General features: G+C 44.6%; 1 protein-coding gene across 2 annotated transcripts in view; it reads left to right on the top strand.

The window, feature by feature from the left end:
• Positions 1-24,327, top strand: part of prkar1b (protein kinase, cAMP-dependent, regulatory, type I, beta) — a 70,404-nt gene that overhangs the window by 29,367 nt on the left and 16,710 nt on the right. For both annotated transcript variants that reach the window (XM_047571944.1, XM_047571945.1), the window contains 4 exons: positions 10,386-10,447; positions 15,492-15,538; positions 18,708-18,866; positions 23,889-23,949. In XM_047571944.1, coding sequence (XP_047427900.1) covers positions 10,386-10,447; positions 15,492-15,538; positions 18,708-18,866; positions 23,889-23,949 — 329 coding nt within the window. The remainder of the gene's footprint in view (positions 1-10,385; positions 10,448-15,491; positions 15,539-18,707; positions 18,867-23,888; positions 23,950-24,327) is intronic.

Here is a 24,327-nt window from a genome sequence, read left to right as displayed (position 1 = left end):
ACTAAACAGACATGTGTTGCTGTGTGGGCCTGCACACTAGGTGAATCTTAGTGGAGCCACGCAGGCTAAACGGGGTGAGTCCCCCCCACCACCACCCACCCAGCCTTTTGCGAATTAAGGACTGAGGAAGCATCCTGCAGTCTGTCCTGTGGTGTGTGTTTTGTCTTTATGGTCTCCGTCACTGAGAGCGCCCCGCGCGTTGTGTGTGCGATGTGTGTTCAGGTGGCGGAGCCGTGAGGATGTTTGACTACGTCCATGATTCGTATTTTACGGCGGCTCCGGCAATTTCAAGCATTGACAAATTAGTAGGTTTGCGTTGTTTGTGCTTCCTGTCTCACTGATCCCCTGTTTGACTCTTTTTGTGTTCTCATCCCCTTTTTTTTTTTTTTTTCCTTCCTGAGAGCCTGGTGGTCTTCTTTCACCCCCCCCTTTTAGAATTTACTACTACTTTTTCTCTCTTTCCTGTCTTGCTCATTCACATCTACATTCACACTCCAGCCCTCCTCCTCCTCTCCTCCTCCTCCTCTCTCTCTCTCCATCCCCTGCGTGGCTTTGTGCTGCTGCCACAATACCAGGGGCCACGCGATGAGGTCACTCACCACAGGAGAGCTGCAGGCCTGACTGAACCTCGACCATACCCACCACCATTACCACAACCAACAACAACTAACAGGCTCTCAACTCCTCACAGAAAATCACGTCTTTGCTTCGGCCCGAGGCACTCTCACCTTGCATGCCCTGCGCAAACCACAGAACACACAGAAACATATCCCTCATGGGAAGTTCATATCGGCCAGCTTGCACATTTCCATGCTAGCGCTTGCTACTCACAGACGCCAGCAAGTGCACGCGTAAACACACACCTAGCTGCGCAAGATTGCCGGAAACTTTTGTCCTCCCTCGTACCCTCTGCTGTGTTTCAACCTGTCCCCCGCTGCCTCCCCCGCCTCTGTCGTCTTTCCCTGTCCTCCTCTTTATTCATTTCTCAATCAGGTTCTTCAGAAAGCGGTGACAAATGCAGTACCGTTACTGGAGCGGATCGCTTCGGTGCAAGCCGCATTCTCGCGCTCCCTCTCTCTCCAAAAAAAATGCACCCCCAGAGTCCGCGCGGGGCTGTTTTCCACCTTTCTGTGATTCATTCGTGCCGTTTCGGGCTGCTCATGCTATCAGCGTGAGCGTGCGTTTGTTTTGTGTTGGTCTCCGTAGACGTGTGTCCGCGTGCGCGTGCGTCGGCGTTCGTGCAGATGCCACGCAAGATGTGATTTACGTAGATGATCCGAGTTCTGAATGTATACAGGTTTACATAAACTGGCTCCTGTTTTTATTTTTGTTTTTTTTATCTGAACTTGAACAAGATCAAATCTCCACAGTGGAAGAAGTAGTAAATCAAGTCTAGAAATACCTTTACTACTACGATAGTGGGAGTCATTAGGTGAAGTGTTATAAATACCAGTTTCAGACTGAGGCGCCTGTGTTTGCGTAGTCGTATGCTCATTAGGATATTCGGGTCGCTTCTGACTGCGGACAGTGTCACGTTTCACTTCATGTGAACGAATATGTAGGGTAAACGACGGCGACTTCCTAGCCAGCGCGAGGACGTGATGTCCCCGCAACCCTTCGGTGCCTTTATTGCTCAGCCAGGCCCCGAGTACAACCCACACACTGACCGCCGCGCATTAGCTGGGGCCGGAGCAGCCTAGCGCCTTAGCGGAATAGCCTTGCTTGGCCCATGGCCTCCTATTGTATACATCCCGTCTGCTTTGTCTATGCTACTGCGATAGGTTCCAGTGCGCAGGCACGGACAACGGCCCTGTTATAGCGTGTTAATTCTCCCATGACCTCCTCGTTGGTCCGGTGGTGTCACTCCGTTTGAGATTTATTTCGATTGGAGGTGCTCAACCCGTTTGCATGCTTGATAAGCTTCATTATGGGGGCTCTCATTGAGTTGCGGATTTTCAGGGCCGTCGCGGAATGAACGGGCCTTTCAGGTTATGGTTCGATTCAAAAGTTTCACTCTTAACTGCGTGATGTAATCCAGGCGTCTTCAACGTTCTTCAGCCCAAAGACCCCAAACTGTTGAGAGATTACACTGTATGTGATCTATATTAAACTAGGCCTAGGGCTATTTATAAATACACATCATTATCATCATTTTGCATTTAATATTAAGCTATTCAAATAACGCATAGGTTCAGTTTAGTTTTAAATGAAAAAAGTTATCCATTCTGGCCTCAGTAGTTGGCTGATGGGAGTGAGCTGCACTGTTAGCTTCTCATATTGCAGTGTGTAGTATGCGGCCTCGTGATTGGCTCATCAGCAATAGGGGCGGGGCCTACTCTGTACAGGAGATTGACAGGAGGATCTGACTGAAGGGGGGGGCGCAAAATCTTTGGTTGATTGGCCTTTTTTAATGTATATTTTTTCAAATTTTCCCACACAAATTTTAATTTCTTTAAATACACATTGACTTGAACCAAACATATTTTAGTAGAGGGATAAAGGGACTCCACTCATTCAACAATATATTAGCAGAGGACAAGTTAACAGTGTAGCTTAATATTGAATGCAGAATTATGATAATGATGTATATTTATAACTAGGCCGAGTTTAATATAAAAGACATATCGTAACTAGGGGGTCCCTACTTAATTGTTGAAGACCCCTGATCTAGTTTATTCATTTAGTTTCTAGTTAGCGAGTTGCTGGATACTGTTACATGCGAAGTAGTAACTGTTGGTTGCTCAACTTTGTTCTGGTCTGCAGTTTGCCAGAATAATGAAGCTGTCTTTTTACAGCGCGGAACGTCTTGCGTCAGTCATGTGTCATCTAGTGAATGTCAACTATTCCTCTCTACTACATGCACCCAGTGCACCATTACCTCACCGCTCAGAGTCCACACAAGCATTCAGTGTTAAATGCCCTTAGCAGTTCTACAGGGGATTCCTCCTTCATTTCTGTCACGTAGCCTTCAACTCATTCACCCCCCACCACCCCCACCCCCACCCTCCCTCCACCGCCTTCCACAGGACTTGTGGGATTTTCAGAGTTTCCTCTCTGTCTCAGCTTCAGCACCTTATACCGTGTGCCGTGTTGTGTAAACACCTCTCACGTTTAAACCCCCAACAAAGGACAATTTGTGTCCCGTTCCCCTTCTCAAACACTTATCTTGTTCCAGTCCTTGTCTTCTGCGAGGTGGGAATGACGGGAGGGGGGGAGGGTTGGGGCGGAGAGGAGAGGAAAAGACATGCCCGCGGGCCGGCGGCATGCCTTGTGATGTTTAGCAACGTGTCAGGATACGTGTGTGTGTTTCTGAGGCACGGCTCTAACGTATAGGGGCGTTTCATCCTTGTAAACACTACATTCGTGTGCATCCATCGCCGTTACACCGGCAGGACATGCATTGTGGGCGAGGGCTGTAATGTGCTTCATTCCAGTGACACTTCCCCAGCAGACACATCAGAGAGGTAGAGGCTTAGTCCTGTCAGCGCCTGATTCAGCCTGACCCTTTTACTCTTTAAGTGGAGGAAGAGCTCACTTTTTCCTGCCCCCGGGGCAACGAACAACAGATAAAAGGGGCATTAGCAAAGTGTGAAAATCCACAAGTACTGAAAAAAAAAAAACTATCTAGACGGAGTGCATGGTGAAAGCGAGCAAAAGCACGTTTTAGTAAAGCAACAACGTGCTAATCACTATACCGAGAAAGTATGAAGACGAAAGGGAGAGGAAAGCTGGGGAGAGGCGGCAGGGTGGGACATGTTTGTGATGTTTTTTGGCTGACATCATGGCTGCATCAGCAGGTGGTGTGTGTTGGATCATCAGGTAGGCCTGTAAAACAGCCTTGTCACATGTAATACACACGGACGTCCATAAAAGTGGAGCACGGAGCCTCTACCCATGTCGCAGTGTAATAGGGCTGTAATAGTCGTATCACGGCATTTTTAAAAAATTCTGATGGTGTTACTGTTTATTACGGTATTTTTTTTAACATGCACAATGACGTGTTCACAACATTTTCTACTGGTTAATGCAGTAGATTGACTAAGGATGGATTATTTTACTGTGACGATGAGTAAATATTGCAGAATAATCCCACACTAGTAGTAAAAAGATTTGCGTGGACCCGTGTCAGCACTGTCTGCTGATGTGGGAATCTGGGGACATTTGCAGGTTTGAAAATAAATAAATAAATTAATTAAAGGTTATCAAGATGAAATGAAGAAATGGGGACAACTACAGTTTCATTTATTTTGACATATTTAAACATATTTAAACTGCTGTATCTGTAATGTCAATAGCAGCGCGAGCAGTTACCGTAATAACTGTAGTCTGCGCGCAACATTTTTTTTCAATTCTCCACATTCCGCTGCTTCATTTTTTTGGATCTTTCCATCTTCACCACTCCTCAAAGTTTATTTTTATTTATCCAGCACCGATCTTTAAAATGAGACATACTGTAGGAGAGAAGAAGGAAAGGAACTCAATATGGACCTGTTACTGTTACTAAATCAAACCGTTTTAAACAAAACATTGTCACAACGCATCTATATCTACTTTAAACATACTATTACAGTTTGTCATCCTCTTCCTCAGATTGTCCCCTTTCCCCTCTGGCTCGTACCTCACATGATGCCAACGTGTTTGTGTGTCTGTGTGTTAGTGTGTTTCAGTCAGTTGTCACACCAGAGGAATGGGACCGAAGGCCTCTCACATCATTATCCCGGCCGCCTGTTAAAACAGTTGGAAACTGTAGTAAAGTAGCATTTTTTAAAGCGCGTGCACGTGTGTGAGTACGTGTGTGTTCATCTGCTTGTTTGTATATTAAAAAAAAGAAGCGTAACCAAGGAGTTCGTTGAGCTCAGAGCGGTAGAAGGCCTCAGCTGTCTGGTATTTACTTCATCACTTGGATGCTTTTTAACACTTTTTTTTTTTTCCTAATTAAATATTCTGATGTTCTCACTACAGACTTTCCCATTGTCATACCACAGACAGCACGCTGGGAAGGAATTACTGGTGCTACTGCTTATAGGGGGTAAATTGGCCTCTTGTGAAGTTGGCATTAGCAGGGTAGCAGGGTCCAAGGTGCTAGCGGCAGTTCAGTGGTAGTTCAGCCTGATATTTTATCTAAAGAATAGGTCAGAGTTTCAGTGTGATTATCAAACTGGGAAAGTGTCAGTTTGTCATATTTCACAAGAATTCATTTTTGAATAATTTTTGCACCAGCAAATAGAAAATGCAGTTCAGTTTTCTCTCTGCAACTGTTTATAGAGGTGTTATCACTTCATCGTAGTCAGGGAGCAACACAAAATATAAGCAGGTATTTTTGATTAAATCTTTTTATTTGTGTGTGTGTGTGTGGTGGTGGACAGCAAAGATGGAAGACATGAGATTGAGTAAGGGGCGTGCGAGGGCTTTTATCTGGCGTCAGGGGTAATTTGCTCATGCGGTGGGAGGTTTTCAAAGTACCTGTAAAAGTCCATAGGAATGAAAACTTACATAACTCACCGGTAGAACTATCCGATTGGTTGCAGTTGTAACACATTAAAAACACTCAAATTCCATGTGCTGCGCCATTGTATTACTAGCGAATAGGGAATGCACCATAGTTGAGCACCATCAAAGCTGTGACTGAACCTAAGAAAACCTCATATTTAATAACCGCGAATGACTTCTCCGTCCTGTCCTTCTCTCGGGTGGTCCGATCTTTGCAATTAGCGTGAATGGGTTTCGCAGAATTCTGCAGGTCACGCGGGTCACCTGGCGTAACCGCACTGGCCCTCGGGCGCCGTGGTCCCGCGGCGCACGCCTTCCCGAGACGCGCGTCTGCGCTTTAAGGCGACAGGATGCGTCCAGGTTTACACCCCTTATAAACCCACCGGGGCCAGGTGTGTGGTTTTAACACGCCGTGCTCTCTGCCCTCTGTTGGTTTCCAATACAACTCCCAGCGTTTAATCGCGCACTAGCCGAACCCCTCGAGAACCTCCACGTAAAGGGAGCGTTAGCCCCTATTAGATCTTTGAGCCGAAAACATCACTCCAACGCTCTCTTAAACCCTATTAAGGCTTTTACAAAGTCTTGGGTGTTTAATAGAACGTGGCAAAAAAGTGAAAAAAGCAGCCGGTGTGTTTTGGACCTTAGAGTGTTTGTCAGACCTGGGGTTGTGGAGGACTGGACGGCCAAATCCAAAGGCGGCCTTTTGAAAAGGCTTTGTTAGTTTTAGAGAAGGAGAGATTCTCCTTGCCTGGCGTTGGCACCCTCCGTCCTCCCAGACCGTTGACCGCCTCTAAGTGGTTATTGCTATGAGCTATAAACTGTTATGTCCACCTGTACGCTCCTAGGACCACCTCTGCGCTGTGTGGTTGTCGGTACACTCAGCTCACACCAGCCCAGACAAACACTATTTAAAAGCTTATTAAAACATTAAATCAATCATCTACATAATAATTTGTTTATCTGTCAGTCCTTTTTTTATACAGTATTAGCAAAAGTGTAGTTAGTGGGTAAATAATGGGGAGCAGGTGGTCCTCTTCGTATTTTTCATGCTGGGGTTCCAGGGTGAATAAGGACGCTTTCTAAGAGCTTTTATGTCTTAAATACCTTCCGTGAATGATTATTGTAATTATTCCCCATTCTCCCGCTCACTCTGTCATACTCATTACGTTTTATCAGTGGTATGCGCGGATCCATCCGTGTACTTATTAACCTGTTTATGTAATTGCGAGCGTAACGCTGCGCGAACAAAGCTCAAAGGGGTGGTGAGTTGGTTGTTCCATGTGAATAACTTTGGCTAGCTGTGCTTAACTGTAAACACTGCACATTAAACCGCGCACCAATTAGCCAGTCCCATAAAGCTGCTCTCCAGCTCGGTTGGGACGACGAGGCAAGCCGTTCCGTTTGCCCCACGATCATCAGCGAAAGTCTGATTTATGCGTTGCGCGCGTATTCGCGACTTTTCCTTGTGCGGCGACCGCACAAAAGTCAAGTTATTTTAAACAGCAACCCGCCACTTCGCTTTGTTGTGAATGGGCACAGTGGATCTCCGCAGTCCTCCGAGAGCTTTTAATTCTGGGTAGATTACTGTAAGTACGCAGCTTAAATTATATATCACACCCAAGATTTCTCATTTGTTTGGGGGAGGCCCCGTTTCCTCGTTTGTTTTACCAACCGAGCGAACATTTGGTGTCCTCGGGCCGCCCATTATATTGTGGAATCGTTTCGACTTGCAAAACAAAGACTACTGTTCTGGTTTGCCAGGATCAGCAGTCTGAATTACTATCAACTGTGGTAGTGAAAATGAATCCTTCAGGCACTTATGGCATGAGCGCTGCACCAGCCAAACCAGCGGTGCGTCGCTGCCAAGCTGAGACACAATTCGGAGCCTTGGGAAGATCCCGTATGCGGTGGAGTTATTAGATTATTTTGGGTATTGCAACACCCAGACAGTGTAAGCGCTCTGGATGGGCTCTCCATCAAGGGCTTGTGTAACTCAACATTCTTCGGCCCATTAAGAAACACAAAGACATGGCGGCACGCCGCGCTCCGAAAGATCCCTTTGGTGTTAATGGCATAATGGCGGTGCTGCGTGTTGATGTAGTAATGTAAAAAGATAAGATGTCTGCTGCTGAGCAAATAAACAGCTGTGCTGCAGGAGCGATTAGGAGGGAGGGGCAACGCGAGAGCGATAGAGGCAGGCCGTCATCGCCAACCTGGAAGAACAACAAGCAATCCGGCTACAACAAGCAAGCCTGGTTTTATTAAATTAATGACTAAAAACCCCCCCGAGCTAACCACTTTTTATGGGGGCTCGAGAACAATAATAGGCTGTGGCTGCGCTGTTGTGGGCATGTGTCTGCGAGAGAGTAAAAATGGCATGTAAACTTTTCCTATCATTCCCACACACATGAACATGTATTTGTACACACACTCCCTACGTCGTGCACGGACGGCGACACGTAGCGTCGTCGCGTTCTGGTGTTGTTTGGGCGACTTTACTCAAAAGAACATTTTGACCCCAGCAGGCAACTAAAACGGTTTAGGAACAACTCACTAGGTCCACACCGATCAAGGACACATAGGACGATCCGCAGTGGCCCCTCCCCTCAACCCGTAGGACCCATAGGACACCCTTAGAAATGCGTCCATTCTCTGACGAGTCATCTTTGGAGATCATAATGTTATGGCGGATCCATGCACCTGCGTATTTTATCCACCACTATTAGTCTGCAGACACACAGAGACGTATTTATGCATATTTCAACCATTACAAAATGTTACCTCCTTCCCCAGGGTGGAGGTGAACTTCCTCGCCCCCCCTCCTCTTCATAGTCTGCAGACCCCCCCTCCCCCCGCCAACTCCCCAACCCCTCCCATCTCCTTTCTATCTGTCTCTGTCAGAACAGCGCATCCATTGTTGGCGGGGGGGTTGCTCTGCCCTTTCATAAGGTCAGAGGGGCTACAGGTAGCGGAAAGGACAAGATTAATCACTTCATCTGGGAGTGGGGGCGATAGACCAAGAGATGGGAGATCTGAGCGGCGGCGGGGGGGGGGGGGGGGGGGGGGGAGCAGGGCGAATTAGAGGGAGGCAAGGTGTAATTGAGAAGGGAGAGGAAGAGAAAGAGTGATCTGGAGCAGACATGGAGGAAGTTGGGGATAAAGAAGGGAAAGAGACAGGTAGGGGACAAGGGGGAAGTAATTACCCGCAGAGGTATCTTTATCGCGGCGCGCTGATAGTGAATGGACGGAGAGAGGCGGGGCTTGGAAAAAAACAAGAGAGCTGGTCAAGTGTAATTACCTAAACGCAAGTCTTTGATCCACGAGGTCGCCCGCTCCTGAGCGTCCTGCTTGCAGGCGTCCCCGTGCTGTCCCGTGCTCGGCCTTTAAGTCGACCCGCGCTGTTGAACTTCGCGTTTCGCTCACGTAATCATTTTCACAGGCCGCACACTTGTTTGTTACACGTGACATGAAACCAACTGCGCCAAAGCCGCCTGGGTAAACAGACGGCGTGCCAGGCGCAGGTGGTCGCAGATGTGCGGAGAGTACCGGGGCACTCCTGCAGATGTTGCTCTGACTAATCGCCCGTCGAGGTGTTCGGGCTTGCGTGTCGCACCAGAACGCAAGTTTATTCGTCGACTGTTACGTTTCGGAGTGCACGAGTGCGCCCGACACGCACGCGCAGCGCTGCGTCATTGCTCTGTGCTCTTTCAGCTTGTGCACTTCAAAGAGTGTTTTGTTGTTTTTTTGTTTTTTTTGTAGGCGCGTGTGTCTGCAATGCGTGTCCTCGAGTATTTGTGAGTCAGCGGCCAGCTGCATCGACCAGGGCCTACCTGTGGGTATGGTTGGCCAAAGTCCACCTTCTCGAGTCTGCTTTTTATTCGGTGTCACATAAACAAATTCCAGCGGGGTCCGTTCACTTCCAAACCCCCCTCAATAACATCCTCAGATCTTTCCTCGACATCTGTTGACCTACAGTTTTTTTTTTCGTTTTTTTTCTTTTCGTCATGAAATGCAGCGCTTTCATGCCTGCGAGTTGTGTTTGGCCGCGTGAGCCTTTTCATTTGTAATTGCTGCGCGGCCTTATTCACACACTTACTCAACACCCACACATCATTTCGCGTGTACCTAACAGACATTTTGTACTCGGATGCACACAGACTTGCTGACACACACACACACACACACACACACACACACACACACACACATACACACATACACACATATCTCGGAACGGGCTCAGACTTGCCCCCCATTCACTCAGCAGGTCTTGTATGTCTTTGATATGCCTGACCCTCTTTTATTGTTTTTTCTATATTTCTCTATAAGACGGGTGGTATGCAGCTGATTAGATAGATAAATATACCCCGAAGGTGTGAGACGGGCAGAGAGCAGGAGAGGAAGGATACTTAGTTTTCTCTTGTCCCAACACATCCCCGGTAGTGGGACTCTAATCTTCTGAGGCTTCATGCATTTAAACAGCCCGATTAGCAACAGTCTAACAGGCGCTTTCCCTGCTGGGCTCAAACTGAAATTAAGTACTTAGGCACAGCAATCGCTTTGTTTGTTTTCTCAGCACCTCTGAAGGAAGACAGAAACTTTGATCACAGTCTGAAAGGCCTCCGTCATTTTTAAACCCATGATGTAAGCGTGCAGTAATAGAGTTGTATCACTGCTAATGTCAGAAAACTATAGTGATGTATCTCACTGGCAGACACGTGCTATTTAGGATGGTTCTACTTGTACTTGTGTATTTCTTTATGTGTATTTGTTTATGAGACCAAGGAAAGAATTCAGAAAAATGGTGGCATAATGTACAATTATACCAAGTTTCTGTAATAACTTTAACTTTATGTAAGTGTCTTTAACTTTATTATTTTTTTTTTCTTCTCCAGTGACATATTTGATGCCATGTTCCCAGTGACCCACATCGCAGGGGAAACCGTTATCCAGCAAGGTTTGTATTTTCTGTTTTATTACCGTATTGTCTCTAATAGTCGCCGGTATTTGCGTAATAGCGGGGTCTCTTATAATGGCTAGTTTACGCAAACAAATAAAGGCCGGCCTCAAATACAGGCAGGGTGCGCTAGTCAGCCAATTATAGGTGTAGTAACGCACAGGTGCCACAGGTGGCAGTAGGTACAGTTGAAGTGCCACATGAACCCAGATTTTCAACGAAACACTCTCAAAACAACGCTGGCGCATACAAGAAAATTTGACGTGAACTTCAAGAAGAAAGTTTCGAAATATGCAGAGCAAATTGCAGCAGTGGAAGCTGCGAAACGCTTTATTATTGACCCGCTAAGAAGAAGTTGTTCTGACACCGGGATTCTGATCACCCGTGCTTAAGCGTTTATTAATGTTGCCCGACTGCTGTTGCGTGTTTGGTGTACCTGCTGAAGTGAAAAAGAAAATTAAAAAAATAGCAGAGTAAATGGAAGAGAGATTTCGAGCAAATATACGGTACGATATTAAACAAATGGAATTAGAAATAAAGGTTTCCATCTAATAAAATCTTCATATTGTCTACAGATGATTGGAAAAAACTTTGCCTGGTGTCACCTGTCTCAATTTCGACTACGGCATTCAGATGATATGTAAATATGAATCGTGTCAATCGTACTGAAATAGTGTGTCAGATGTTTTGATGTTTGTGGGTTAGGGTTAGGGCTAGGGTTAGGGCTAGGGTTAGGATGTTTGGCAAATTACTGTGGTTTCAATGCCACAGCCTGTCTCATTATAATGTCTTTCCATAGTCCTCAAACAACAGAGCTACCATTGCAGTGGCCTTTTCTTTTACCTTGTGTGTTTTGTGGGTTTATAATGAGAATGTGGCGCATTACAAAGCTAAACTAAATCTCAACCTGGTGTTCATTGTACCAGTCAGCATTTGCATTATGGATGTACGGCTAAATCTAATAGACTATCATGTCAATATGTATAATATTATATGTCGATATAATAAAAACTGCCACGAGGCAAATAGCCAGCACTGAAGACTAATATTGTAAGATTTAATGAAGATAATCACTTACATTAAACTGAATGTTTTTCCATTGTTGGCCTCATACCGAAGCATACATCCACCGCACTGTCACTACTATTTTGTCGTACCACGTGTTTTTCTTCCCCTTTTCTCTAATTGCACCGCTCACACATTCCCTGCAGCCCGCACCAGATGTCAGGTCCCTCTCCTCAGCCTCAAAACCTTCACTCCAGACATCCCTGGACTTTGAAGGAACACAGGCTTTGCAGGGCTAGACTATATTTTTCCAGCGCTCCCTCGCTCAAACTCCTATCAAACACAGACGCAGGCATGTTTAATCACATATTTAAAACACTTAAAAACACACATTCGCACAGACAAACTCCCTCTTTCGGATAATGCTACGTCCACACCTGCACAGAATCACATAGTTTACACATATGCACCCAGCCTCGCTGACACACTATTGTATAGACACTTGGTAAAGGAAAATTGTTGGTGTTAAGACACACAGCCGCGCTGTCTCTCCCACCTACTCTCGGGAGCATGCGGGAATATATCAGTCCTAATTTGGTGATAATAACTCTAGCAAGCTAACTTTGCAGGGGCCCTCTCCCAGGCAAGCCATTGTTATATACACTATAGGGTGTGTTATGCACTATACACAGTGCTGATGTCATTGCCAATGTCTGGACTACTGTACAGTTTCAGGAATCCAACCCTGCTACTGGCCACTCACACACTATTTAGACACAGCTAGGAGTTATCGACTGTGAGGCTTGAGTGGTATTTAAACAAGCAGGGATTTCACTCAAGTCATGCAAATTGTTGTCTGTTAGACGTGATTATTTACTGTCTGTACACAACGAACTGCTTTATGCAAATATATATGAATAAATAATAATAATTCTACAATGAAATAAAATCATTTAATTTCGTTCAGTTTTGTCACATTTAAAACCTGCACCCAGCGCCGGAGTATTATTGCTTTTTAATATATATGAGAATGGATTACTTGCACTAAGAGGGTGGGCTTTTAGTGTGGTAATGGCTTTGGGTTAAAAACTGTTCTGAAGTCTGAAAGTGTGCTCTCGCAGACTTTTTCCAGAGGGCAGTTTTTCAAGTCGATGGCAGGCTCATTCATATTCGCTTCTTAGGATGAGCTGTAAGGCAAAACTTTTCATCTAAGCTTAAAACCCTTAGCTGAAGTCACGGCCTCACGAGGCATGGACAAACTCTACGGCAGACCCAGAATTAACTTGAGGGACTGCATGTCCTCATGAGGAACTATGGAGAGGGATGTCCGGAATATCCTACTTAAGGCTCATTTAGACGCCAAAAGACAATTAGTTAGGGCGTCTATGTCCTGCAGTACCCTAAACTTTCTCTGTCGTAGAAATGTTTGCACCTCCAAACCTCCCCAGTTAAGCTTTCATCGTGTGTTCCATCTTCACTGATCTGAAATAATCAATTCGAAAATTGCGTAGCTACAACGTGCAATTGACGCAGAAAACCTAAACCGCCAAAGCCTATCGCCACCATGACCCAACGTTTTATAAACAAATAGGGGTGGGTATCAGCAAGGACTTCACGATACGATACGTATCACGATACTTGAGTCACGATACGATACATTATTGTGATATTGCGATATTCTACATATGTGACCAATTTAAGATGATGTAGCAGCAAGACAGAGCGTCACTGAATCTCTGTTTTAACTTTAGTAGAAAGTTCAAACTATATACCAGTAAAACTAGACTTATTATAAATTATATACACCAAACTTTTTCCTTATTATTACCGTCATGTTGGTGTGCGTCTGGTGCACGGGAGAAACAGTGAAAAGCAAAACGCTAGCAAGCAGAGATCACTAGCCATCTTCAAATGAAAGAATATATCTATGGGGTGACTGCAGCCAAAGAGAAAGAAGCCAGAGATTTGTGACTTTTAGATATTATTACTTAATGTCACACCTGATAGTTTTGTAAATGGTTATAAATAGTTGTACTAAAACGTGTGAAATTCCTGAATTTTAATGGAAATAGTTATAGATAGCCTTGTTGTTTGCTAAATTTGTACATAAGCTTTTGAAATCTACACTTTAGATTTGCATTCTGAGTTATAAAAAGGGTTCATTAAACATGTTTGTGGTTTCCACAGGGAAAAATCAAACTTTTTCCTACTCTAATTTTATGGTTTTAGTCTGGTTTTAGGTCCAATGTGTTAATACAGTTTGTCAAAGTGAAAAAATAATTGTAAATTCACACAGGTGAGGTTGTGCTGAAAGGAATGGTACCAAACAAGGCAATGTAAACCATTTTTAAGATGAAATATAAAGGTAATGGCCAATTATACTATGGACTCCAGAGGGTTAAAATACAAGTATGCATATATGCATGTATATATGTACATCAGATGACAGTGATAGTTCATTCCATTTCCAATTTATTGCATTTGTACAGAAAAAGTGCGAAAGTTGTTCACGATCTGCCCATAACATGACTTTTTAGATATTAAGACATTCAAAATTGATATTGTATCGGAAGAAAAAATATCGCGATATATATTGTCATATCGATATTTTTTTTCCACCCCTATAAACAATTGAAAAATGGATAGATCCGAAATCCGTGTTGAGTGACGTTGCACCAGGTTCAACCACTGAACCTTAACAGTGTGTATAACAATTAGCATGTGTTGAAACAAGGTGTGTGCGTGTGCATGTGTGCGTGTGCGAGTTCTGGTCAAATATTTGCCTGCACTCTTAGGCACAGGGGGATTGGAAAGACACAAAACAAAGGGCCAGGCAGCGAAGTGATAAAAGACAGGAAGAGTAGAAGAAAAGAAAGACACAGTGAGAGGGAATTGAAAGAGCGATAGATGAGATGAAAGAGAGAAAGGCAGTTACAGAGAGAGGGAGATAGCGGAGGGCCAGGTTGCAGCAGGTTGTGGGTATGTGTGCGTGGTGGTGGTGGTGGTGGGGGGGGGGTTTAGGGTCTACACCGGGACAGACCATCCGATAGACAAGGAGCGTTTTGTGTGACAAATAGAGTGCCGTGATTAACGAGCCCTCTCCACTCACTATTAATTAGCCGTGTGAACTCCTGTGAACTTTACTCACAAAGCGCTCTCAGCCTTTCAACTCCTCAGGTGAACAGACACACACAAGAAACGCGCATACACACGCGTAGCCCTACACGCCCGTACTCGGTGCCAGCGAAATGCATGCACATGCAAACTTGTCATCCAGACCCATGCATCACTACTCACTTGTACTTCTGAATGAAGCGCATTCATATCTCATTGTAAGAGTTAGCTTACAGGCAGGGAGCCGCATGTGCTCGTGCGTGCGGCTGTCAGTCCTTTTTAATATTTTCCCCCTATGTAATGGATAGCGTAATTAAAGGAACACTTCCCATTTTTCAGCCTTATCTCCAGACTAAATGCTTTTAACAGACATCAACCAACCAGATTCCAGATTGACTCTGCTTCAAGGGTTCACTTTGAAAACCCAGCACAAACAGGGACCCAGTGGTTCAGAGCAGACAACATTTTCAGATGCAAGCTTGTAAAAACAAGCAAGCTTGTAAAAATGTAGCGTATCATATTCTGTAATATACGCAACAGAACAAATGGGGCAGATGTTTGTAGTTGTGTGCTTTTACATCATGCAGACCTGACCAGTTTTTCCACTTTCTTCAGGTGAGAGCCCAATTAGAACCCAGTGAAAGTGACGCTGTGGACGGGACAGTTGTACTTTTTGAGAGAATGAGAGTTTTTGATGCTGGTGATGCATGTGAAAATGCTCAAAAATTGGATTTATTTTCTTTTTACAGGGTCAAAGTTTTTGTACGAGGATACGCGTTGTTTATAATTAAACTTCACCTCCTCCCTTGAGAGCCGGAGCAAGGGATGCCTGTAATAGGAAAGCTGGTTTATATACCCATGTGTTTTGTTTCTGCTCTCACAAGTTCATGTGTTTTCTCCTGTTTTTTTGTTTTTTTTTCTCCAGGTGATGAAGGGGACAACTTTTATGTGATTGACCAAGGTGAAGTGGACGTAAGTGGCAAACACTGAGACACAAAATTTTTATCATATTTTTAGTTTTTATTTTCTAGTTACACAATAAACCGATCAAAATGATACAAATGAATAAAATAAAACTGATTTGAATATGCATTATGCCAGTATTTTCCTTTATTAATCTGTTTTCACATGAAACTTCAAAGGGATTGTGAAACCCCGGCCTCCTCTACTCATGTTGCGGCAATATTCCCCTCTAACAATGGGCAGGTTGTCGGTTTGCCCCCTTGTTTTCTTCTCTTTAAAGTTCGGTTCCACTCTGATGACAATCTGAACATGGCGCTATAGAGTCCAACGCACTGTGAAGGCACCCAGACTGAGAAGATCTTTTGTCTTAGCAAGCCTGACACGGAGCGATAGAGTTAAGTGGAGAGATAAAACAGGAGCTGATGGAAAGTTAAACAGGAAGTGTCCTTATCAGCTTACAACAGTGAGCACGGACACAGTGGGTAAGAGGAGCGAAGCAGGTTGGCAAGCTTGGCTGAACTTGCCAATAGCGTTGGCCAACCTAACCACAAAGGGAGAAGTGTAGAGATAGATAGCGAGATGGTGCCTTGATAGAGAGTCTCCGTAACATCTAACTTTTCCTGAGGTCGCTTGCATTGTTTCAGATAGTGTCTTAGAAATGTTATTTGATAAGTAATGCATTTGGGAAGTGGGATGAGCTTTCCTACAGAAGGATGGTTAAATGTGTGTTCTGGATTATATTTAGCTTAGGTACAAAATGGGAAAACGTCAGTACAGGAAACATTTCAACTCTAATTGGCCTCCATCAAGCACAGCAAAGACTGTGTAAACCCAGGGTTGGATTAGGCTCTGTGTAATTGGAAAGGAACAACCTATTGTTTTGCCTCAAGTTGCAACACTCCTCTACTCCTCTACTGGGTAGATTTTGTTTCTTGTAGTAGTAACATGTCCCAGGCTTGTATCTTATTTATATTTGTTCTCCCCTTTATTGTCTTTCCATATTCCTCAAAAAACGCTTTGTGTAGAGCTACCATTGCAGTGGCCCTTTCGTGTAGCTCCAGTGTGTTTTGTGCGTTTATTTGGGTTTGCCACCAGTGAATCTCTGTCACCCTGCACCCAATTTATGGGAAAACTCCTATTCCCGACCTCAACCCTATCCGAAACCCATGCTCATCTGTGTCTCCTTCACCTCACCCCGCCATGCACCACTCTATCTCTGCAGACAGCTGCTGCCTCCCAGCCACAGCCCAGGCGCTAAACTGCTTCAAGATCAGTGCCGAGGTTATTAAAGTGTGGAGATGTCTCTCATTAGACGGGGGTGTAAATCTGCCAGCGTCCCGTAAACTGCCTGAAAGCTGACAACCACTGCCACTAATGTAAACACCCCTGCATGTCTGCGCACAAATCTATTCACTCGCAGACGTCGGCCTGTATTTACATGGGTACACCACAAGAGAAATTAAAGCTCTCATTTCAAAATGCATGATGATCCTTTATGAAAGAAAAAGCAGGTTGTAATTAACTCTAGCGTATTATTTAATCAGCGATATCTGGCTTTTGTGAGTTTTGAGAAGTCACAAGATAATTTAGTATTTTAACTAAGACTTGTTTTATTAGTTTTTAGAGTGGATAAGACATTTGGGAATGTAAAAAGATTTTTTGCCAGATTAATCACAGGATCGCTGTGGATTAATTTCGATTAATCGCGATTAAATATCATTTAAATCTATATTAATCGCGTTTCATTTTGCATGAACAACTTGAACCAACCTAACATTTTTTGTTTCTCTTTTTTTTTTTAAACAAACATTTATGTGGCCCTGTTACTCCTCTCTCAGCAGCTACAACGTCTGCAACTGAGAACAGTCTCTCACACGGAACAGTGGTTGCAGGAGTGGCCAGATATTTGCTCTCCAGCATTGCATTAACTTTAACGCATTCATTTTGACACCCTTAAAAAAATATTAACTGCCAAACACACAAACTACAAAGACAGGCAGAACCTCGCTCTCACACACTTACACAGTCCAAAGGCATGCCCAGAGAAACAAACTCTTTGTTACTACCTTCCAGTACTTTATTTCATTGCCTCCTAATTAAAACCAGGCGCACACAGTTTGCATATTAACATGTGGAATATCCAGTGCACCCCTCTATCCGTAACAGCCCCAGAGACATCCCATACGTTGTTGAAGAGTTGAATAGGTCCATGTCTTTGTCTTTACAGTAATCAATCCCAGGCATTATGTACCACTTCTTCTGCAAGTCTTTTCTGCACATTCGAATCGATTCTGCCTATACCGGACATGCGTGAAAGTGCTTGTGTGGGATCGCATGTGCAACAGTGAAAGCCAAACAAAGGCTCACGGGTTAGGAGATACCTGGAGACTGGACCAGACGGAAAAGAAAAAAAAATACTACTAACCTGTGTGCTGTGATGTAACACTTTTGCAACAGTCGTTTAATTGTTCTTGGAGGCTTGACGTAACTGTAGCCGGCTCTCCGCATCTCTTTGAAGCCCTCCCAGTTTATAGTGAAGGATGAGTCCCCTGTGGTGTACTCTGAACCTGAATAATGGCTTGCAACAATTCTGGCAATTCACAACAGCCACCGGTGGGATAAACCCTCCCTTCCTCCTTCCATCTCATTCCCTCCTTTCTCTCCATGTTATTAAGTCAACAAGATAGTGGATAGTGTGTCGACAAGTGAAACCGTAACGGCCCCAGAGACATCCTGAACGAATTTCACTGAGGTTGTATTGTTTGTGGGTCTATAGCGGCTGGGCTAGATAGAGTGTGCATGTGCAATTAAGCGGCCGAGCACAGGAGAGTTTGTGTATGTATTTTGGATACAAGAATATAACTGCAATGTTTGACACAGCTCTCTGACTTCCATCACTCCCAAATCACAGGGAAGCCCCGTAACAAGACAAGACAAAGGGAATAAAGGGGATTGATTGAAAGACGTGGGGGATCTAGAGCCTTTTAGAGGGTCTCATTTGAGGGCTTAGTGGGGATCAAATACTTAGGGACAAGCCTACTGACCATATCAAACTGAGGATTGGGAGGGGGGAGTGGACAAAGCATGGAGGTTTTTTAGAAAATCGGAAACTCTTCACAGCCCATCCAGCAATTATCTCCAGATATACACATGCTTACATCATTTGTTCTGTTTGCAGGTGTATGTGAACGGTGAGTGGGTGACCAGTATTGGAGAAGGAGGTAGCTTCGGAGAGCTGGCCCTGATCTACGGGACTCCTAGAGCCGCCACCGTCAAGGCCAAGACTGATCTCAAACTGTGGGGAATCGACCGAGACAGCTACCGCCGCATCCTCATGGTACGAACTTCCGCACGCTGACGTACCACTTCGGTGTGCTCTGTGGTAACAGCAACATTCTGTAGCAACGTGGTTGGATAGACCGCAGATTTTGGACATGATTTCAGCATCTTTTTTGATCTACGCTGAGGATACGATGAGTGAAAAAATCCTGCTTCTATACATCATAAAATCTTTTTAAAGCAATATTTTATTTTCACAGACCCCTTGCAGTTACATCACGGACCACTAGGCGTCTGCGGACTCCCGGTTGAGAATCGCTGGGCTAGGGCATAGGTTAAGACATAGTTGTAAGCTAAAGCATGCTTTAGCTAGGACCTAGCTTACTGTTTTACTGAGCACATTTTAGTAAGTGTGCCATCTACAGGCAAAATGAGAGTTTCTGTTTTACAGTGAAATAGAGGTACCAGCTATTTCTAAACATGATGTCCACTCAAACCAGCATTATGAAGCAGAAGTTAAACGGCGTCTAACAAAACTCTCACATGTTGCCTGGTAAAAATGGAAGATCTTAAACCAATAGCAGCCACAGTATGACACAATACAGAAATAAGTGTAGTCATCCATAATACTTCACTTCTAATATATTCTCCCACTTGGCCACTTAAGACTCCTCCAACGCTTACAAGAGTGTTTTTCATTTTTGCACGTTCATGCGTATAAACACACATTCACTCCCGTTTTAATGTCTTTCTAGACCTCTTCTTGGATGAAGAAGTGCAAGACAAGCACGAGGGCAGGGAGTGTTGGCGTGGGGAAGGGAAAGGGTCGATTCTAATGTCTGCGCACACACTTCCCCTTGCAGGAGCTTATCTTGCAGGAATGTCTAAATGTTTAAACTGGAAACACAAGGTGCTCTGCCCTGGCTGTCATATTCGCTGGCGTGCACACACACAGACACAGGCGCTGTTAGAAAACGTAATCACTCATCGCATGGTTTAGTACCTCCTTAAATGATCCTAACACTTTATTCCAAATTAATTAGATAGGCTCTAATTAACCTTTCACACTCCTGTGTGCATCGAAGCCTTCGCCAACAGTGAAAATTCTTTCCAATGTCAAAATGCTTGAACCCGCGGACATGCCAGAAGGTCTGTCGTCAGCCCTTTCAGCTCGGCGTAAAGTTGGCACCGGCTTGACCAGCACTCATGTCACCTTATGCGCATAGTTAAACTGAGGGCACAGCCTGCCCTGGTAACCTTTCTCTGAGAGGATCCTGCAGCTCTCTCATTCCTTCGTCCCTTCCAGAAGCAGCGGCAGCCACAGAAGAAGGAGGCGGAGAGGGAGGAGGGGGAGGAGGAAGAGGAGGGGGACCGGGGTGAAACAGAATTCAATTATGCGAACCTGAAGTTAATTATTGCCGTCAATGATTTGTAAAGCTGTTTTTACAAAGTGCGGTATTCTGGCAGCGTCGCAGGCCAACACAATGAGCATTCTCCTTGTGTGTAAATACGCGAGTTTGTGTGTGGTGTGCGCTTCCCGGCAAACGTTATGCTGAGCTCTCGAGTCTGCTGCTGGTTAGGAGCCGGGAGCTCGGAAGGTAACGCCGCTATTGCCACAAGTATCATTGTTTTCACATCTGCTCTCCTGTCCTCCTGCTCTGCTGAGTCTCCGAATGTTAAGATGATTAAGTGTAGCTTAAACAGTCGAAGGTGTAAATTAAGGGTAATTTCATAGTCAGTCATTGGTCCCATTTCAACATATCGCGCAGCCTCGATATAAACTTTTGCTCTTCGGGATGAACCTGGATTTCAGTTGATCTAAGTGAAGTTCAAAGACAGTCTGGAAAAGGAATTGGCAAAAGCCTATTTAATTGAGTTATTTAAACAAAATGTGAAGTATTCCTTGTATAGTTATAAAGCAGAGGTCTTCAACATTTTTCAGGCCAAGGGCCCCCACACTGATGGAGAGATTAAGTAGGGACCCCCCACCTACTATATGTGTTCTATATTAAACTTGTGCTTTTTATTATATTAGTCTATATATTATTATTATCATCTTGCATTCAATATTAAGCTATCCCTTTACTAAAATATGTTAAATTCATGTTAATGTGTATTCAAAGAAATTGAAATTTGTGGGGGGAAATTAAAAAATATATAAAAAATGTCTAATCAACCAAAGATTTTGCAACCCCCCTACAGTACCTTCGCGGACTCCCTAGGGGTCACGGACCCCCTGTTGAAGAACTGTTATAGAGAGTGACTCCTCATTACAGTTATTTCAAACAAAATTAATTGATACCGATAATATTCAGCAGCTTCTTCTCCTGTTTTTTAAGAGATAATCGTAGCCATAGCTGACCCTGCGCGGCAAAAACAGTGACACATCAACAGACATCGACACTGGTCTTGACGATGACGTCACAATTCATTCAATTCATGCACCAGCGTCGTGTCAGCGATCTCAAGTCCGAGCCCGACCGCGCCCACCCACCCTCCCCACCGCGCTCTTTATCTCAGAGTACGTTGAGCAAACAGTGTAACAAGCGTTCCCTGCGATAGACACACTCTTTCCATTGTGTTGCCGCCAGTCATACAATACCCACCTTGTTGTGTCATCCCGACATTCAAACACGCACAGCTTCAGACAAGGCCATCAGAGAGCCGGCGGACCACCGTCAACAAACAGAACCGCGAGATGCGAGGAGACGAGGAGAAGTGACACGGAGATACGCGTTTCACGTTGGACGGAGATGAAGGTGACGGAGACGGGGCAGCTAGGGTTTAGTCTGGCTTCGCTCCACACCTCAGGACTTTGATGATCCCGGCTCGAAGACAGTGAACAGACACGGAGGCTGGTTCATCTTTAACCACGGGAGGAGCCAACACGTCAGGGCCGACAGGAGCAGGAGAGATTTATACATGAAACATGTGCCGGGGCCCTCCCAAGTAGACGAAATGGATGCAAAGAGGAAAAAAAAAAAAAAAAAAAAAGTGCACCCAAGAAAAAGAAAAAGACGTGAAATTTTTAGAATTAGAAATTAAATGTACAGATCGTCGGTGACACTGCTCCGGCCCACCCAGCCCTTCTCACTGCATAAATCAGACCTGATGTATAATGTAATGCTATGTACTCGTGGTAAGCCTTTAAGCTCAGCAAGCCCGTCTAAAGAGCTCTACGGGGGAGGCTATTAAATCAGAAGGCCGGTCCGACATCTTCGAGGAAGGTGAAGCACACGCGCGTGTGTGTGCGTTACAGATGGAGCATTCTCGCGTAGCTGCGTTTGCTCGCGAGTTTCGTCTCTGCAGAGACGGCAGCAAAGTGGCAGAACTAAAAACAGACTGCAGGATCTGCGTTCACACACACACACACACACACACCGACGGCGCTCACACAGACACACACTCGAATCATTTATCCAGGAGGGAGGCACTGCAGGCTAGAATTCCTTTAATCAAGTTGTTTACGATTTTGAGTTTGACATTGACTCACTTGGGAACGTTTTCTCCCCTTTTAAGACAAAATGTGAAATTATATGAAATTAGAGGCAGCAGCGGGACTCAGGGCACTTATGCACTAAAGACACCCCAAGCCTCAATATATCATTGCCATATGCAAAAGGCAGACGCAGGGCGGACAGGATCGTCTCTCCTCGCTTTCCTCGTTTCATGTTCCCGCCGCTTCTGAGTGATTCGGCGCAGCGAAGGAGAAACGCAGTCGGAGAAGGGGGTCCTCTGGGCCTGGACTTGTCAGGACGCACCTGATTTCCATGGCGCAGGCAGAGAGGGGAAAGTCCCCTTCCTTGTGGGTGGGGTGGGCCACACACCAACAAACATATTTCATACACACCTCCGAAGGCACGACCCCGTGAACTGCGGTCTATTAACCACAGCCCTTCCTGTTGTGTAGCTTGATTTTTTTTTATATATATATATATATATTAATATCCCAGTGCCCACATGTTACATTTTCAGACTTAAAGGTCAGTTGTCGCCATTAAATGTGATATGCACTCAAGAAAAGTGCAATCCACATAAATAATTATTATAAAAGGGCTAATTTCAATGTGAATTTAAATAATATTTCAGTTGAAAATTATTCACAGTTGTCCTCTCTTATGTTTAAAGGCAAGTGCAAATTCTTTTGCATGGCTCCTCCCGGGATCTGCGCCCAAAAGTAGTAATTATCTTAATCTTTTAAGACATAGGTTTTCAACAGGGGGTCCGTGACCCCTAGAGGGCCCGCGGAGGCATTGCAGGGGGGTCGTAAAACTTTTGGTTGATCAGACAGTCGTTATATAGTTTCTTTAATTTCCCGCCACAAATTTAAATTTCTTTAAACGCCCATTGACATAAAACCAATATATTTTACTGAAGGGGTAAGGGATAGCTTAATACTGAATGCAAAATGATAATAATAATGTATATTTTTAAAAAATAATATTACACATATGAACCCTATTTAATCTATACTTAATCTCCTAAGAGGTCCTTGGCCTAAAAAACATCAAAGACCCCTGTTTCATTGCAGTAAAGTACGACAATAAGAGGACAGAAAACACACTCACCAGCAACTTCATTAGGCGCACTACTGAAAACAAATGCAATCTAATGTAACCTTCCTGCACTTAATATGTTTAAAATAACTGAGAGCGCTGTTGATCTAACTTTCATTTCGGAGGCTGTGGTTTGCATTACTGTTGAATCGCTTCGCGTTGTACCGACACACGTTTCTGTTATTTTGGCAATCCAGTCACAGTTAATGGGGCTGGGCTTAATAACAGAAACACATTTGTGTTTAATTTAATGCTGTTTAACAGAACCACAAGCTACACACTCCAACATAATCCTGCAGCTGAATTGCCACCGGTGCACAGCTGTCGTATTAGAATGCATTCATTTTTTCTTTGTTTTTTAATTTTTCAGTGTACCTAATGAACTGGCAGTGTGAGCGTGTATTCCCTGCATTGTGTAATATATTTCTTAACAGCAAGCCAGTCTGATTAATTGCAGCGATCGCAGTGTTTTGCGCAAAATGACACTCAACATGGTTAATGTGTTTCCTCTGTTTGTTTTACAGGGTAGCACGCTGAGGAAGAGAAAGATGTATGAAGAGTTCCTCAGCAAGGTCTCCATCCTCGGTAAGCCTGTAAATGTTTAGCCAAGGGGGAACGTAATGAAGATGTAGGTACTTGTCTGACCTCACATTCGTCCGTTCCCTCCGTCGTTTCCGCATTTCTGAACAGGCCGAAGCGTGAGCGCGCTTGCGCGTGCTGTTCATCGTGAAGCGGCGGTTAGATCAACGTGTACCGTAGATTATCGCGCATAAACACGTTGTCACACAAGGCCGGCGGCTCCTAATCTTCTCACACTGATCGTTCTAAAGCCGGCCACACTCTGCAATGCCTCTGTGTGGACAATTAAAGAATGAGGGAGTTGAGCTAAGCCTCTCTCTTCACCACTGGAATTTGGCTAACGCCATCCCAGGCCGCACCGGCCGGTGGGTTTGGAGGGACGGC

This window comes from Mugil cephalus, chromosome 20 (genome assembly GCF_022458985.1).
Source record: "Mugil cephalus isolate CIBA_MC_2020 chromosome 20, CIBA_Mcephalus_1.1, whole genome shotgun sequence".
In the NCBI taxonomy this organism is placed as follows: domain Eukaryota; kingdom Metazoa; phylum Chordata; class Actinopteri; order Mugiliformes; family Mugilidae; genus Mugil; species Mugil cephalus.
Note: the sequence above shows the minus strand (reverse complement) of the source record. Positions and strands in the feature narration are given on the sequence as shown.